The 18,805-nt window shown below is 41.1% G+C and overlaps 1 protein-coding gene across 2 annotated transcripts in view; it reads left to right on the forward strand.

Annotated features, from left to right (window-relative positions):
- Positions 1-18,805, forward strand: part of rxraa (retinoid X receptor, alpha a) — an 88,826-nt gene that overhangs the window by 50,128 nt on the left and 19,893 nt on the right. For both annotated transcript variants that reach the window (XM_086053456.1, XM_086053457.1), the window contains exons 3-5: positions 3,196-3,434; positions 15,166-15,316; positions 15,627-15,806. In XM_086053456.1, the coding sequence (XP_085909582.1) occupies positions 3,196-3,434; positions 15,166-15,316; positions 15,627-15,806 (570 nt within the window). The remainder of the gene's footprint in view (positions 1-3,195; positions 3,435-15,165; positions 15,317-15,626; positions 15,807-18,805) is intronic.

Raw genomic sequence — 18,805 nt, forward strand, 5'->3', positions numbered from 1 at the left:
ATTGACTGAACAGTGAACCGCAGTACTCCATGGAACATTGAATGAAATATCAGCGCTCTGTTGTCATGGTGATATAGATATCAGCATAAAGACAAAAATGAAGTTGTTATACTGACTTCTGTGTTATTTTGGGCTCTGGGTTTTACGCAACTGTCTCCCTCGCTTGGGATTTTTGTTGAATTTCTCCCCCCTCTCCTCTCTACTTACTCTGACGACTTCTGGAGAAATGCTAATGACGAGCGTCTCATCCTGACTCTGCTGTGGAGCTCTGTGCATTTCAAAACTGACTCACCTGCCTCTCTTAAAAGTCCCTGTGAAAAATGGGAAAATATACTTGGCACTTTGAATCAAGAGGAAAAACAAGCAAACTGCTTTTGACCAGCCTCCTCTCCAAGGAGCCACCGTTTACACAATTGTAGGCATAAGTGACTCATGGCTGTTATTTACTCTGCAGTCAACCCACCCATGCACCAATATTGTCGCATCCCAATGCCAGCCGAGCGGAATCAGAAATTTTGTTTGCATTATTGAAATGTTGTATTTGTCCAGCGGATGGCCAAAAATTTAGTTGAGAATTATTTCAATTTCATGGAATAAAGATACATTTAAAAAAAAACAAAAAAACTTTTGCCTTAATATATTTATTAATATAGAAATAAAATTTAGGAGGCACAAGGATGACAAGCTAATCATCCACACCAAACTTCCTTCCAAAAGTTTGTTACCCTCTCTTCACTTTCCAGCTGAAACAAATCAAACAAACAAACACTGCAAAAACATCACCTCAGTTGGTGAACAAATGAGGAGGGCTTTTGAGGAGAAGATGGTCATTACTGACATCAGCTATAAAAGCACAACTGTCACACACAACAGAACTGTGTTGCGTGCGCTTCATCATAATAACACATGCGGTAATTTTGTGGGCTGCTTTTATCCTCGCAACAAGCCATATCTCTCAATCATCCATTTATATAAAACATCCAAGACTGCAACAGCAGAGCACACGTTGGCAAATTTCCTCTGCGCATTCACACCAAACAACAGAGGATAAGAGCATTGGGAAGAAGTATTGTTTAGGAATAAGAGAGGCTTGTATAGAGTTTGGAGGTGGTAAACTGAGAAATCTGCACTTGGCTGCTGGAGAGATTGGTACTAATTTGTTTATTTCTAACCGTCATTCTGTACATTTGCGTCGGTTGACAACAGAGATGCAGTATTGTCCCCTTCTTAAATGCGTCTCTGTTTGTGTATGTTGGCATGCATGGAAACTGGATGATTGCCACTCTCGTCTGGGATGCTGCCACAACTTCCAAAATGTAATTTTAGGACACTTTCCTATCATTTTCTTTGACCTTCCATCCTCTAGTGTGAAGGCAGGAAATGAAGAGAGCACTTCTCCCTCCTGCTCTAATCTCACTCTGGCAGGCAAGAATTAACAAGCAAACACAGGCATGCATTTGTTTTACTGTGAGATATTTACCCATGCGAACATCATTTGATTCATGTGAATCTGAAAGATGACTATCAGAGAGGATGTTGTCATTTTGGGGTGTAAAAACGTTCTGCTTTCATCCAAGTGAAATGAATTGGAGGGAGTACTCGAGAATGAACGGGACAAAACAAGATCTACCTTCCAGTCTTTTATCCCCATAGAAGTTGAAACTGGCTGGGAATCTGTCAGCTGAGTGCCTCCCCAAAGCCCCCCTCGCATCCCCTGCTGAGAGCTACAATGGCAGATTGGCAACTCTAATACCACAGCCCTTTTTATCTGCCTGAATTAAAACCCAATTGGAAAGGGGTTGTGGGAATTGCTGGCTCATGGAGTGCTCTTTATTTATTTGTTTATTTTTGCAGGAATTATGTGCGTGGGCGCATTTTAGGGAAAAAATGTAATTGGAGGGATAGAAGCTCAAGGGGTATCAGTCAAAGGATTAAACACTGAACTAATACAGCCTGATGCAGAGCTGTTGTTTGGCCTTTATTAAGGAGGATGTGTGTTTGTTTTCAAAAGGATGAGGTCTGCGTGTGTGTATGTGCTCACAGGAAGTGCTCATGAGGCGAGCAGGATGTGCAGGAAAATGTTTGGCTGAGTTGAGTTGGCAGCAAGCTTGCTGCGCTGAGAAATGCACAACACGGTGATGCAAAGATTCACCCTCTTTTACAATATGCCCCTGGGGAAAAAAAAGAAAAGAAAACATGCTCATGCAAGTCATGAAACATGTTTTGGAACAGGACATATATAACAGCCTTAATTCAGAAAGACTAACAACTACATGTAAACTACTGTAAATGTGTATGGTTGTGGGAAGGAGGGTATTTACATTAAAATTAAGGTAGACAATCAGATCTCACACGCTTGTTGACACATCGATAGAAAAGAAAATAATCACTTGCAGGGACAATTATTGTCGAACACAGGCCCGGCTGTGAGTAGGACGACTGCGGCGCTGTGGGAGTGGTCACAACCGACTTAAATCATAGCCAATCAAAGCAGCTCCTTTCAATGAAGTGCGCTAGTCGTGCTCTCCAGTCTCAACATGGCATGAGCGCATCAAGGCCGTAAAGTGGGCACTTGGAGACCACCTTAGATGGTTTTTGGAGGAGGTGTAAAAGAGCAGTTCCTTTGTAACCGCAGAGCCCCGAAAAAGTGTCATAGAAAAGCAACCACTCAGGGACGAGTGAGGCCATTCCGGTGTGGAAGCGCGGCTTTAGATGGTCCAACACACTTCAGCTGATAAATTGGCTGAAGAAGGACAAGGACGGAACACGGGAAAAGGACGGAAAAAACAGAAACTGAGTGAAGTGCAGTGCTGAAAGATGACACAGGCGGGAGGGTGTCGTTATCAGCGCACATACGACGCTGTCACCAAATTCGCTCCTCTTGCTTGTTTCATATCCTGCGTGATGACAGCTGGTGACGGTTGATGAAAGATTCCCCTTTGGACTTGACTATGAGGCAAAGCACGAGAGAGAGAATATCTCCAATACTCATGACCTCATCACTCTTCACCTTCCACTTGGGTACAAGGTTGTTGTTGTTTTTTTTTTTTGTTTTTTTTTAAACCTGCAGAGACCACTCTTCCACTCGTCAACCACTAATATAAGCGCTGTGTGAATAAAGATGTATTGCATTGTATCAATATAGCAATATAAAATGTGTACTGGTACTCACTTGTGTCATTTCCTTCTGGACAGACTCATCAGGTCAGATGGGCTCTTCACCCCTGGGCTCACCCACCTCCCATCGAGGAATGCATCCATCTTTGCTCAGTCCAACGACCATGGGGCCGTCCGGGTCTCTTCACTCTCCCATCAGCACATTGAGCTCGCCCATGAACGGCCTGGGCTCACCCTTCTCTGTCATCAGCTCGCCCATGGGCCCCCACTCCATGTCCTCGCCCGGCATGGGCTACGGCCCCAGTGTCAGCCCCCAGGTGAGGCCAGTCACAGACACGGACGCATGCGAACATGCACCGATGTTTTCCAATGTAACCTTATAATGAAGTCAGAGTTTAATAAGGGAAGTCGACCAAAAATTTTGCGCCCCCACTAGTCGAATCATAGTATTCGGATTAATGTTTGCGTTTGTGGAATATGAGTTAAGCAGCAAAAGCCATCTATTTTTATCAACCTCAGGGGTGGGCATTTTATCACTCGCTGTTGACTAAAAATGACATCACAGTTACTCAGGGATCAGGTAATAACCAATCACGGCCCACCTGTCTTCTGAAGCTAAGCCATGATTGGCTGTTACCTGAGCACAAAACAACCATGATGTCATTTTCGGTCGACAGCAGGTGACAAAATGGCCGCCCTCTGAGATAGCTAAAAACGGATGGATTTTGCTGCTTAATTCGTATTCTTGAACACAATATTATTCAGAGTATCAAGTTTAGACTAGTTGGGCTGCATAGAACATTTTCTTGCATGAAAGGTTTTGGGGTTGACTTCCCTTTAACTAGTCTAAACACGGCATTCTGATTATTATTGCGTTTGTTGAATATGAGTTAAGAAGCAAAATGCACTCGTTTTTTTTCATCCATCTCACGGGGCTGAGAAAATGAAAATGACATCGCAGTTACTCAGGACTCAGGTAACGACCAATCACTGCTCAGCTTCAGAAGACAGTTGAGCCGTGATTGGTTGTTACCTGAGCCCTGAGTAACTGCGATGTCATTTTTGGTCAACAGCAAGTGACAAAATGTCACCCCCTACCCCCCCGAGATGGTTAAAAACAGGTGGATTATACTTCTTAACTCATATTCCACAAACGCAATGTTAATCAGAATGCCGTGTTTCAACTAGTGGGGTTGCATAGAATATTTTGACTCCCCTTTTAAGGATTTGCTTATGCGGTCAATTTTAGTAGAAAATGTCACATACACACAAAGAATGTTTCTTCATTCACACATTTATTTCATTATTTTTCATTCATTTTTCATAGTGTCATAGAAAAAAAATCCCGAAACTAAAGCTGCCCTATTAATTCATCGTGTCTTACAAATTGTATTGACGTGTCTCAGAAGTGCAAATTGCACATGCTGACTGTGACACGCACTTAATTCGCCTAAGTAGGCCCCACCAGACTGAGGCTCTGCTTTGACCCCATGCCACAGTTAATCAAGGCCTTTTCAACTCGGATTCCATAGTAGTATTTTGGCTCTGTCACTCTTCTGCTGTATCAGAGCCGCATTTGTCACTGTCTGGCGTCACACGTTGCCTCTATCCCTTCAATCTTCTTCAGTTCTCTCTGTGGTAGTCCTTTTTCCCTTCATCTATTTTGCATCATCTTCCCCTTTCTGTCGTTTTCGTTCATCAATGTGCGCTACTGGTTTCTTTGGAATTAAAACACACACACACATAACTTGCATATACTAGGACACGCATGCTCTCCCTCACATACACAATTAAGACATCAAAGTCTGCAGTGTCCCAATTTCCGCCTTGAGCCATATCTAAAATTGAAAGTTTCTTTTAAAATGCAGTTGCTGCCCTTTTTGTGGTTGCTAATAATTGCGCAACGTGAAACTGTTTGGACGGACTATTCATAAAATTGTTGAGCTTATTGCTCCCCTCTGAGCTAAAACTAATCTGGGCTACAGTTACTCGCGGAAGGTGGCCACTTTTTTTGGTTGTTTTTGTTTGCTCGAGAGTCAGTCAGAGACTTTCAAATATATTTTAATATTTAGTTACCATTTTTATTGTAAGTTCATAACATCCACGGATACAGTATAAAGCAGACTGTAGATCTTATCTTGCTTTTTTCTTGCCAAAAAGATTTGATTAATTAGAGGCTTTGTCATTATTCAATCATTTGTTAGCAGTTACGGGTGAGCTCAAGCCCATCCCAGCTGGCTTCAGGAAAGAGGCGGAATACACTGAAGACTGGTCGCAAGTCTGTTGCCGGGAAAATTTATTATTATTATTATGATTATTAAAATGGAAAACTATCTGAATAAAGTCTCTCAAAGTAACTTCAGTGTAAATGGACAGATTGCCTATATCCAATCAGTATAAGCCTAATGCCATCAATACACAAATTGGTTATGTATACGCACCCTAATCTACGAATTGAACACAAAAAACACCTATTGTGTATCTAAACTGTTGCAAAATCAAGCATTAAATATGATCTAAATGTTTAAATAATGAAAACAATTGTTAACGGCGGCCGTTGAAGTAATGCCAAGTTTACCCTAATTTAAGTCAATGAGAGGGAGATTGATTCCAGGCCAAGTAGATGCTGTTTAATATTTCATTTTCATTGTTATTGTTCACTTCCATGTTATGACTGTTAAAACGTTAATGTGCATAAAAAGAATTGTATTTTCCATCACTGTGATCGGCTGGCAACCAGTTCAGGGTGTCCCCCGCCTGCTGCCTGAAGACGGCTGGGATAGGCTCCAGCACTCCCCGCGACCCTTGTGATGATAAGCGGTATAGATTAATGGACGGATGGATATTTTCCATCAGGCTAATGCATCCACAAGACTTGGACCCATAAACTGATCTTGTTCATATTTGAACTGATGATGCTACCATTAGTGCCGGTAAGCCATGCTGTTTTGGATTAAAGTGATAGTATATACTTGAAATTCTTGACTAATAGGTATTTTCTTCCATTAAAAAAAAAAAAAAATATATATATATATATATATATATATATATATATATATATATATATATATATATATATATATATATATATATATATATATATATATACTTTTTATCATGTTTTTAGCTTAACATTCAAATGCACTGACATCACTCAATGCATCTTGTGCATCATGCGCCAGGAATTATGGCACAAAGACGTTCAGTGACGCCAAGAGTGCAGCAATAGAAAATTGGGATTAAATGTCTTCTTTCTAAATGGACTATTTCTTTTTCTGCAAATGAAATTTAAAATGAATGCATCGTCGCGGCCTTATTATTGGACAAATACTCCTGCATTTATTAGCATGCATCACACATTCAAATTCTGCAAAGTCCTCTGTCTGACATAATGTGTGATGTCTAATGTTTGATGATTTGAGCCTTTAATCCATGAATGTTTGCATAGCTTAGACTGCAGGGGCTGTTCACTGTTGCATTTTGAAGGCGGAGAACGTCAATTTGATGTGAGAACGTCACTCGGAGGGCTGAGATGGCGACACGTCTCCGGTCATGCGGCGCGATGCTACACGGGACAATGAATTGCGTCAGGCGATCGCTGCTATTTGATCACGACACTGTTCTGCGAGTTAACTGGAGCAAAGTCACAGATAAGGGTCTGTTTCTCTCCATAACCACTACAGCAGAGTCCCGTGAACCTGCCGCCAAATGCTTACCACACACAGCCGGTTCTCATGAGATTTTCTTTTTTTAGTAAGGTTATTTAAGAAAAGTAATGCACTGTCATCGATAGAGAATGGGGGTTGGGCAAAATAACAACTGAATATTGTATTGCATCTCACATGGTTCGTCACAAGATTTGATATTGAAACATGCATGTTTTGAATGTATTTAGTTCCCAATCCCTTTTTGGTTCTGAATACATTCCAGTGCTCGCTTGTATGCCCAATTTCCTACTAAATTCTTGTGAAAGCAAAATGCGCCATATTCGTCTAGACAGCTGAACGCATTAATAGTATGTTCGTTATATTCTTTGGTTAATGGCTGGATTGGTTTAAAACAAAGACGTCCTTACTTTATAAAGCTGCACATGCGGAATTGAATGAGCTAACAGCCTGTCCTCCAAAGATGGGCAGCAATGACAACATGATGAAAGCAGGGGAAAGGATGACGAAACTCCCATTATGACTAGGTTCTTGTGTTCTCTCAAAGCCTAAACCGCATGTTGAGAGAGAGGTCCGTCCTTCATCATCAGCCAGTTCTTACATCAATGCAAAGAAAATTTTACTTTTTTTTAATTTATGTCCCAACACACAGACACAGTGATGTACTTTGGCTGTGCAGTTTTTTTTTTTTTTTTTTTTTTTTTAGCATTTCTGCTCCTATTTATGAACTGCGGTGTTTTAGACCTGGTCGGAAAAGACTATCGGTATTGTTCTGAAACGACACACACACACACACACGTCTTTCTTGGAACTTTTTTTGCACAAGTAGATGCACAATGTTTCTGGATATCCTGTCATAGGGAGATGCCAGAACACAGCCCGTTAAGCAAGTGGTCAGGTCTTTGGGCTTTAGCCTGCTGGCAGTATGCCTTGTCCCTTCATTAAAGACACGCTAACTGTCAAAGCATCTGGAAGACATTATTAAGCGTGGAACATAATGGCTGTTAACTGTGTGGCTGTCTTTTTTTAAGAAAAGGAGGACCTTTAAATGTGGACCAATGTTTCCAGCATTTTACATTTTGTAGTTTGTTTAATATGACTTATACGTTGTCTCTCCGTAACGTTTCTGAATACTGTTAACAAATAACAGGCCATGCGGTGACTTTCAGTCTGCCTTAAAAATACATCTAAAAAAGCGTTTCTGAAGTGAAACACAGAAGGAACACTCATTTGCCGAAGGTGTAAATGTTTTACACGAAATGGCGCTTGCGCCAAATAAGTTATAAATGAGCAGCAACGGTGATGTCATGCTCCACTTTTGAATATGTCGAATTTTCGCAAGGGTCGCTTGGCAACTGAAACACAACAGGTCCAAAAGAAAGTGTTAAGTGTCAGCGAACGACAGAGCGCTAAGAGACAGTGAGTGACAGAGAGAGGGAGGGCAGGGCAGGATAGAACGAGAGTGAGAGGGAGAGAGAGAGCTTCCTGTGTGGGAGTCATAAAGGTCCATTCCGTGTCTTTGATGGGCCTTGCTGCAGTCACTCTGCATGACATCATGGTTGCGGGGCTCGATTGGCTGCACAAAGGGTCTCTGTGTTGGCTCCCTGGAGAACAGTTAAGACTCTCTAATGTCAATCAACCCCCAAATGGATGGGGGACAAGAGTTTTCACAGCCAAAGTTGGTTCCAGGTGCCAATTAGAAGCAGCTTGCTCCCCACCCTCACTAGTGATACTTTCACAAAGTCCCACTACCACAAATGTAGTAAAAGTATTTTGGAGTTGTATTTAGAGCATACTTGCATATTTTATAGAATCCTAATGTGTCTTTTTTCCGTGCTCTGCTCCCATTTCCTCATGTTTACTGCAGCTGTTTGCTGTTAATGCAAAAGCAATGCTTAAAACAACTCCCAACTTGGAAGCGTCCATGCAGAAACTTTTGTAGGAGGTGTTGTTTTTTGATTAACAGAAGCCTAATACATGAAAGACCTGAAAAGTAGATTTGCGGAATAAGAGCGCATACACCTCTTGAACTAAATATTTCGGAGAACCGATTAAAGTGTGTCTGGGATGTTTTTTATTCCTCATGCCAACTTATGATTGCCATTGCCATCCACTTTGTGTATGCTCTGGGCGCTCATACACTTGGAGTTGTTGTGTGTCTTTCTAGCTTGTTTAGGAATTTCTAGCAGCTTCAAGTAACATATTTGTGACAGAACTTCTGGTATACATTTATATTACCGTATATATTACCGTAATTTCCGAACTACTACGCAACCGATTTAAAGCCGCAACAGTTAATTTAGTCAAACTCCCAATAAATTATCTTCACACCAGTAAACATTTTTTTTTTTACAGTAGCCTCCTGGAAAAGTCATTGATCATTGCACCGGGTCTGCGTATGGTCGGTCTTGACATAAATGCAAAAACGTCATTGTTTACGCACTTGAAAACGAAAATGTCCCAACAGAGCTCGTTCGCGACGGGAGTCTTTTTATGCATGCGTATATGCCCTCGCATTACTAAAAGGCTTGCTTCCGCTCATTTTTGTATTTCACTTTTGAAAACAAAAGCTCATTTTGCCAGCAGTGCTTGTGAGGAATCGACGATTTCTGGTGTGGCCCAGCATGGGGTAAATTTTAGTAACCTCCAAGCTGTCTAGTCTGCTTCTGCTGAATTCAATCCATTGGGAGCGTTTAGAAGGAGATTTTTGTTTAAACCGGGTGGCAAATTAATGCAAGTGCCTTACAAGAAGGAATATTCATTCATATATAGACCATTTATCAGCTTTAAAGTTCCTGTTAAGTGAAAATAAATACTGTATGTCTTGGAAATTTGACACAGCACAGAGTGTTGTTTGACCAAATTTGAATGATTGAAAAAAAAAACAAGTATATAGAATGAGGAATCAAAATTGTGAAGAATTAAACCGTTGTTTCCACTCTCAATCATTGTGGGTGTATCTGCTGAATGCGCTGAAACCAACCCCCCCTCAATTGTCAATGCCAATCAAATATCACTATATCACTACACTATGATATGATACTACACTATACAGTAGTTCTGTTAAGAAGTCTTCTGCTTAAAAAAAAACCAAACACTTCCCTAAAAAAAAACACACGAGACAATTTTTAAAAGCAACTTAATTCTAATTTCCATTTATTTCCTGAGTATGACTTTATTTTGCCGTTATATGACACCAAATATATGCTGTACACGCTGTCACCCACGTGTCGCTCGATTTGTACTTGTTTGTGAAGCATGCGTTGTTCAAACAGGTGTTTCCAAACATATAACAGTGTAATTGATCCCAAAGGTTGTCTTATTGTGAATATCTTACCCTGAAGGCCACAGAAGCACGGGCCCATTAACACCCTCCTGTGTGAAACCCAATCCTTCATTTCTGCTGATTCGTGTCTAGATTAGACTCACACAAAAGCACACACGCTAATTAGGGATGAGAAGAAAGTTCTTAGTCAATCCACCAGTGCTTTGCTGGATAGTTAAGGTGAGTTGCTTTTCGAAGGAAGTGGTCTTCGTGTGGTGTGAGGGCTGAAACGTGACACAGGGTTATCTTCAGGTTACATCATGACCTTATCCCTGTCCTCACCTCTGTGAAGGCAGCTGGTTAGGTGTTGACTCCTGTCAACAGGAGATTTCAGATCTACACTTATTGTTTTCCTCTTAACATTGTTGCTCGCATTGAACAGAATTCCTTACTTTGAATTCTTGGCATTGTAAAGTTGGGAACATCTTGCTGACCATGGTGTGCTCGGCTTACTGTAAATATCCCAAATTTCGGTTTCTGAAACATTCTGAACGACCCCTTTACATGCGTGAGTGGACAGAGTTACTCCCGTATACATGTTAATTGTGATCAATTGGGGTATCTCGATCCAAACGGCGACCTACTTATAACGTCACGATGCAAATGGAGGTAATTTACACTTCTTTCTTTCTACCGTCAATAAAACACTTTATATTCATGTCACTCACCACAGTAATAAGCAGTCGGTTTCCTCCTGGCTCCAAAAGAGTGGTCCAGTGCTGCGTCTGAGTTTCGCTATGTTTGTTTACATCTGCTTGTGTATTTCCGGTGAGGTTTCACTTCTTGCTCCGGTGAGTAAGCGAAATCGCCACAAATAAAAGTACTTTTTGTACTCGAAAGAACAACGATTCTTTGCGGATAGAGCATGCGCAGAACACAACCCAATGTTCCTTTGAAATGAGGTATTCCGATCGCATTTATATGGCCATATATTCCGGTTAGAAAAGGGGTACCCCAGGGGTCTTATTTAAAAACACAAATATGAGCATATTTGGGTTTTTGTGCGTGTTTACATGGCCTTTCAAAACCCGGATATTGCCAGTATTGTGGTTTCGAAAGGCTTATTGACTGCATGTAAACGTAGTCAGTAATGTGACTTTTTGCAAGTCAGTGTGAATGATGATTTTAAAAACATTGTCTGTATGTGGAAGTTTTCACACATCCAAAGAAAAACTTTGCTCTTTTTACTAGAGCGTTGTAGATCATTGCGGTCCCCTAATACTGTCGGGATAACTTTCTCTAAGTTAAAAAAGGTGCCCTTGAACTGGAAAGCAACTGGAGTTCCACAAGAGAGTTTACGTATTGAAGAGTGGTACGCTCGGATTTGATGTTTGCTTTTGAAGTGTCTTTCTGAGCAAAGTCTGTGCTCTGAATCAAACTAAGCCCCTCTTAAGCAGAGGCCTCAACTGTCTCCACTCTTTTCCCTTTTCTCCTCCGCTCACTCCAGGGATGGCTCTTTTCATTTTTTTCAGCAACGTGTTTTCTGTTGCATACTAATTGTTTAGAGGACCAACTCAGCCAAGATTATTGCCCATTATAGGAAGTACCATGGTGTTCCTACTTTTCAACCTTCAATGTTAATTGTTGTTACTGAATTCAAACTTAAAACATGTGTATTTCTTGCTGTTTCCATTTATTTCATTGAATTAGGGTTGTTTGTAAATGTTTATCTTGATTTTCCTGGATTTTTTTTTTTTATTGCATTTTTGCCAAATTTCACTGTCAGTTACAATTTTAAAAAAATATATATTGTATAATATATTGTTTACTTGCCAGATTTTCTCACCCACTTTCTGATCAGCTATGTTTTGTTTTGAATTTATTTCTTTTCATTCCTTCAGAAACAACAATTTCCCTCCCGAGTGCCCTTTATATGCACAGCATTCTAATCTTTATACAAGAAATGTAATATTTTTAATATTTCAAAAATGTACTCGTTTTCAGGACGCCATCCCACACTAAATCTTGGCTGAATAGTTCAGTAAACCAGCTGGTAGCACAGATAACTATATTGTTGCATACATCACCTCTATGAATGTTACACCTACAAGTATACATAGACAGCCAGTGTACTGCACTGGACGTACCAGCCAAATGTTCTCCTCATCATATTACGTAACACATCCTGCACATGAAACTTATTCATCTTGGGTATTACATCCACTCATGTTGCACATTGTACTGCAGGGAGTCCTATGTCCTACATTTCCAGTCCTTGAGATTAAATGCCCCTAATTTGTTTATCTCGCTAAGTCTGTAAAAGTTTTAAAGTCAGCATTCTACTTCCACGCCAAAAGAAAAAAGCCGGATGCATACGATACGTAAGATGGGATCGTCGGGGGATTTCCTAAGATGATAATACTGTACACACAGCTGGCATACCTTTCTGTGTGGGGTCACATGTATGTGTTCAGGGAGCATGTATTCTATTTCCAGTACCGGCCCTGAGCTACTTTAATCCCCCAGACTTGACTCCATCACCATGGATAGAAGAGTGGGAGAGAAAGGGGTCCCAGCCAGCCCACTGAGCAGCGCTGTTGAGATTGAGTTGCGATTTGACTGAAAATAGATTTTGAATGGAAGAGTCGTTTCTGTCAGGCAGCGGAGGGTTTGATAGAAACCATCCGAACTGAGGAGACAGCTCTGTTAGTGCGGCGCTGCAGGGCAAAAGGCTAGACACCAGCGCTCAAGTGAGGTAAGAGTGCGTGTGTGTTTGTGCGCGCGCATGTTTGGGCGCACCTCTGAGTATGTTGAGATGCGGGTGGGTGTGCACTCGCTTCCAAAACGGCAACCAAACCGTTCATGCAGCTGTGTTGTTGACAACAAAGCGTCTTAGGCAGGGGTGGGAAACTCCGGTCCCCGAGGGCCGCTACACTGCATGTTTTAGATGTTTCCCTCCTCCAACGTACCTGATTCAAATGATCAGGAGCATTTTCAGGCTTCTGCAGATCTTGCTTATGAGTGAGTGAGTACCTCACACAAAATCTCACCTGCGAGGCACCGTACTGGACAATGCTTTGTGGCAATTTTGGACCATTTTTCATGCCTACACACATTGACTCAGACATACCTAGCTATAGAGAGAGAATAGAAGCATTTTTTTATTATTATTATTATTATTATTCAATTTCATGTCAATCGGTGCATAGTAATCCTACACTTTTGACTGGCCGGTTGTCACAGCTCACCTAAACCGAATTGGGTTTCCCGTTGGCCAATCTGCACAGAACAAGACAACGTTTCTCAGTTCCTATTTATTAGCCGCATAATAGACATTAAGTAACTTGGACTCTTTGACATCAGTGCGGTTGTGCTGTTGCATTTATTGCCTCTCTGCCTGTCGGCAAAACATCCTTACACTGACTTTGCTTTGTATGCAGTGACAGATCGTGTTGTCACAGGGCACCGGTGCCACACAAGATCAGTGGATATCCCTTGAAATTGGCAGATATTATCTCCCGAAATTATTAATGAATGAGTGTGTTATATTTAAAATGGAATCTCTGCGGTGTAATGAACTATTTGCGTATGTGTGTGTGGGGGGGTTAAACTTTTCAACCGACTGAACCAGCCAAATATTGAAACCCACATGAGCTTTTGATTTTCTAGTCTAGGTCCAACTCGAGTTCCCATGACACCACACGTCATGCTGAATTCTGTGAAAATGAGGATAAAAAGTTCTCTGGAATTTTCCATTTGATCGGACGGTAAAGCGTCTGGCTTGGAATATGTAAATCGAACGAAGACACGGTACATTATCGCTTCGAGCAAGAATGTACATGGGAGTGCTGCTTTATTTTCTTTTTTTTTCTAACTCAGAAGTTGTTGAAGAAGAGTTGAGTGTTGAAGAGGTTAAAAATGTGATGCCAGGAGCCAGTCCTGTGTATGTCTAGACTTGTGCATCATTTTTGACCTTCTTCAGCTTTTACAAGTATATGCATCATCATGTGTGAAGTATCTCACATTAAAACTAGATTGTGGTTTTATTGACTGAAGTTGAACTGCTATAAATCACTACTAGTCAAACGTGTGGAAACAGTTTCTCATTCAATGGCACAACATGAAAGGTTTGTTGATTGGTAGTGTGTTTAGAGATAGTTTATTCAGTGTGACAGGCATTGTTGTCAATACAATCTCAACAGTTGTATGTATGTCGTAAACGCAGGAGGATTATTACAAGCTCACAGTCTATGCTTTTTGGTGAAAAAGAGATATGTATTTTGCATACATTTACATCGATAGTGTTGCTAGTCACCAAATTGGGGCTTGTGATTATTTTCTCTCCTGCAGTGTTGCTAATGGTGGGCTCCAGTAGTACATTCAGTGTTTTCGGCTCATTTCTATGCTCCCCTAACATTTATCTCCGCTGAAACAGTGCATAGCTAGTTAAAATAATTAGCCTGCCTTACTTCACATTTTTAGCAAAAGGCAAAGAGGGGTCACCATCAGAAGATTTTCTTTTTTATCAAAGCTCGATTTCATGGAGAATGGGAGGTCCAATTTAAAGTAAGATTTAAACTTCTAGATATACTGCTCCCCAAAGCAGATGTTTTTGTGTGTCAAACATTTTTCAACTGATGGGGCATGTTGTGAGGACGGATAACCCTAACCATTCAATCTGAAACAGAACCAACAGAACCTACACTTCTGCTCAGACATTAACGAATCTATCAGCATTCTTCTCTGACTGCCATGACACTGAAAAACTCAGTCAGGTTACTTGACCTTAACTTTTGGTTGATGGTCTACTCTGAAATTAATTTCCTTTTACCACTGTACGTCTATCAGAAAACTATTGGCAAAAAATCCACAAAAAGGAAAATGGTATGCAGTTACGCTAGTTAGTAAGCATTAGTGCTCACATTAAATGGCGGTTAAACTCCCAAAATTTTCGTCAAACTCCAAATTGCATAACGTTTGAGATGTTGGATCTCGAAGCTTTATGCCCCACCAGCGAAACGCCGCAAAGGGGGAACTGTGTGTTGATAACAGTTTTGTGTTCAGCGGGACTGCTTTGTGACCTGTTGCTGTGTGTGTTTGTGTATGTTGATGTTCCAGCTGAACTCGCCGATGAACTCGGTCAGCAGCACGGAGGACATTAAGCCCCCGCTGGGCCTCAACGGTGTGATGAAAGTGCCCGCTCAGCCCTCTGGCACGGCGCTGTCGCTCACCAAACACATCTGTGCCATCTGTGGCGACCGCTCCTCAGGTAAGTTGCTGGAATGATGACGTGCTTGATGTGTATCATTATGTGCATGTAAAATCGCATGTGGGAAACACCATAAAAGCCTGCTTTGGGATCCCATAATAGCGGATGCTAAATTGCGTGTTGTTCACTTGCACTAAAAGCTTCCGTGCACTGTTAGCAACAGGTGTAAATGCGAGGGAGTGGTAGCTCCAGTGAATACACGTTCATTTTTCATTTTGCTGCCATTACTGTCTTTCATTTTGGTGTTGATTGGGTTTGTGTTAGGAAGTAATCATTACTATTGACAAACCGCACCCTTCACTTTCTCCAGGTAAACACTACGGTGTATACAGCTGTGAGGGCTGCAAAGGTTTCTTCAAAAGGACGGTGCGCAAAGACCTCACCTACACGTGTCGCGACAACAAGGACTGCGTCATCGACAAACGCCAGAGGAACCGGTGCCAATACTGCCGCTACCAAAAGTGTTTAGCGATGGGCATGAAGAGAGAAGGTACAGCACATACCGTTGAGGATAGTCACACTTACATACCCCTTCACTTACTGTGATATATATGTATGTATATATATACATATGTACGTATACTGTACGTATATATACATATATGTACCTATATGTATATGTATATATGTATATATACGTAAATGTAAACATTTGTATATATACGTATGTGTGTGTATATATATATATATATATATATATATATATATATATATATATATGTATATATATATATATATATATATATATATATATGTATATATAAATAAGTCTATTGCTTTTTGATTTCAAGTTAATAATTTGAATTTACTGTTGATTTACAATTTAAATCACTGGTGACACAATGGTTATTGAATTTTGCTTTACTTTAGTTCATCATCCCAAAATAATTCCTACTGTCAGATTTAAAACTCCCGCAACTCAACACAGCTGCTACTAGTTAGCTCGCACACATTGCTTGCATACTTTGCCTCGTAATGGGTTGTGATTGACCAAATGGTTGACTCGATTCCATCAGGGCTAATCTGAGGTGAACTCACGTGGCTCTGGCTATTGTAAAAATGCTTGTCCTGGGAACGTATGCAAGATAATATACTTTTATTTTCCATCTTTTGTGAGTGTGCATAACTCTATTAAGTCCATTTTGAACCATTTACATGATCGGTATACGTTATATAATGTTCTTTATATTTCTTAACGAGCTTAAAAAAAGCATTTTATCGTAATCATTTGTATCTCATTTGCCACAATAAGTTGAACATGATGGTACTAGTATAAAATGTTCTGCTTCAAACAATTCTTTGGGGAAAATATTGATTTCTGCTTTTGCACCCCAAAGAAGCCCATCGTTTGCTGGATATGGAAACTCTGCACAGAGTTTATGAGAATAGAATGTCCTGAGGGAGAGATGTTATGTTGATTGGAGATATGAAAACAGAAAAGGGGGCGTGTGAATCTCTCCTCCATTTCATCTTCTGTCTTTTTGTAGTAACCGCCCTGCTGATTTTTAGAAGCTTGGAAATTGCTTGGAACAGCTAACATATTAGTATCAACCAGCATTTAAGCCACATAACGTGGCATAAACATGTTTATGTTATGAAATGCATAATTGTCAAAAATGATCGTGTGATGTGCTTCGTTTGTGAAGCGCATCACATTTGCAGTCTTTTCAAAGAGCTTCCTATGGGAGAACAAGCAGCGCGTAATGTTTCCGCTACTGTCCTGGCATGCATTTTATTCAACAAGAATGCATGGCCTTGTCTCCACAGTCTGACAAACATAAGAGGACAGGCAATTGGTACATATTATATTGTACGTATGGTACTGCCACACCTTTACCAGATCGTTCTGGTGTACCCATAACCTGATTTGGGGAATCAGAAACTAGATCACCTGTTATGAAAAACAATCCAGTAAATATTAAACCATGGAGAGTTGGTGTTGGTTGTGGTGCACACAGACATGGAGGTGTGAATTTTAACACCTCGTGAGAGTGTTAAAAGTATTAGCGCTCTCGGCAGTGCTGTTCAGAGCTGTTTCGCACATTGAAAGCACCAATCGCTCTTGCAATTACGGCCACCGCCGTTACCAAATACGGACATATACAGAGTGAGCAACACATATGGGCAGGAGGCAATGATTAAAGATGTTGAAGGGTGTTAACCAAGAGCATATGTGTGTGTGTGTGTGTACCTGAGAGCGTGACTTCAACACTTTCTATACAAGGCCAGTTTGTGTTGACCTTTACTTGGCCTCCCCTCCACCAGTGACGGACTCTTTCAAGGATATTATCATTTACTATCACTTGGCTCACTCAGGGTGCTGCCTAAGCCGCCCTTCTACACCCCGAGGGTAGTCGTTGCAGAACAAGACAGTAGTAGCCAAAAGGCTAAGTGAATCCTCAGAAAGAGGAGCAGGATTATATAAATTTATACTCTTGCAGTCAGGAGAGAGGAGGAGGGGGGGTGAAGAGTAAAGTTAACATGATTTCAGCCCTCTTCACCTCTCTCTGACTCCAACGCAAGTATTTTACCCTTGGGCTGACCTCCACCGCCAGACAGCAGATCCTCTAAAGTGGGGCCCCTTCCCTTCTCCTCCTCAAACAACCACTGCTACCCCCTCATCGTGACCACAGAAACGTATGAAAACAGATCATTCTGCAAACTCACCGTGTGCCGGGTGTGTGCGGCAGGTCACTTTTCCAGGTGTGTGTGTGTGTGTGGAAGCGTGCATCTTGACTGTAAAAGTCACGATGACGCAACGTGATTATGCCTCGGACCTTTTATTAACCTATGCAGAATACACTTTAAAATAGCCGTGCGAGTTTTTTTTTTAGCGGTATTTCCACTCAAGTTAATTTTACTTTCCAAACACACACACTTATGCATCTTTTTCTCTACTCGAGGGTGGAGTTGCGGTTTTTCTTGCCTTAGCCACAGTGAGTCTCGGTGTCTGCTGAGCACACAAACCATTTCCTGTGTCTCCTCGCCAAGCCAATCAGATGACAGAACCACTACAGTTATGCTCTAACCAGTTAGTGTGTGCGACATGTAAAAAAGAAACCATGTTCAAAAAGAAGTCCTCATTGATTTGTGTTGTACTGAAGCTGAGACTGTTTGGCGACCGCACGTCAGTGACAGACCGTACATTGTTTATGTGTTTTGAAATGATTTGTGAATAAAAGGCGCCAGCTGTTTGTCATGGAGGACCGCATGAAAAACACATTGCTGAGATTGAGAGGAAAGAGATAAGTCCTTGCGCATTCCCACAATGGTGTGTGCATACTGTTGATCTGAAGTGTTGCACGGTTTTGAAGCAATTATCGATGACTGAACTCACTTGGATGCGTTTACTCTCATTGTGGGTTCAGGGATACTGTGCACACTCAAGGCCTTTTTGCACATGTACTGTATGCAATGTTCTGTCCATGTTGCTGTGAAACACAGAAAAAGTACCACTGTATCTTTTTGCCGTACATTTTTAAATATTGA

The sequence above is a fragment of the Filicampus tigris genome, chromosome 15 (assembly GCF_054856515.1).
Source record: "Filicampus tigris isolate MCC_2025a chromosome 15, RoL_Ftig_1.0, whole genome shotgun sequence".
Classification (NCBI taxonomy): Eukaryota; Metazoa; Chordata; class Actinopteri; order Syngnathiformes; family Syngnathidae; genus Filicampus; species Filicampus tigris.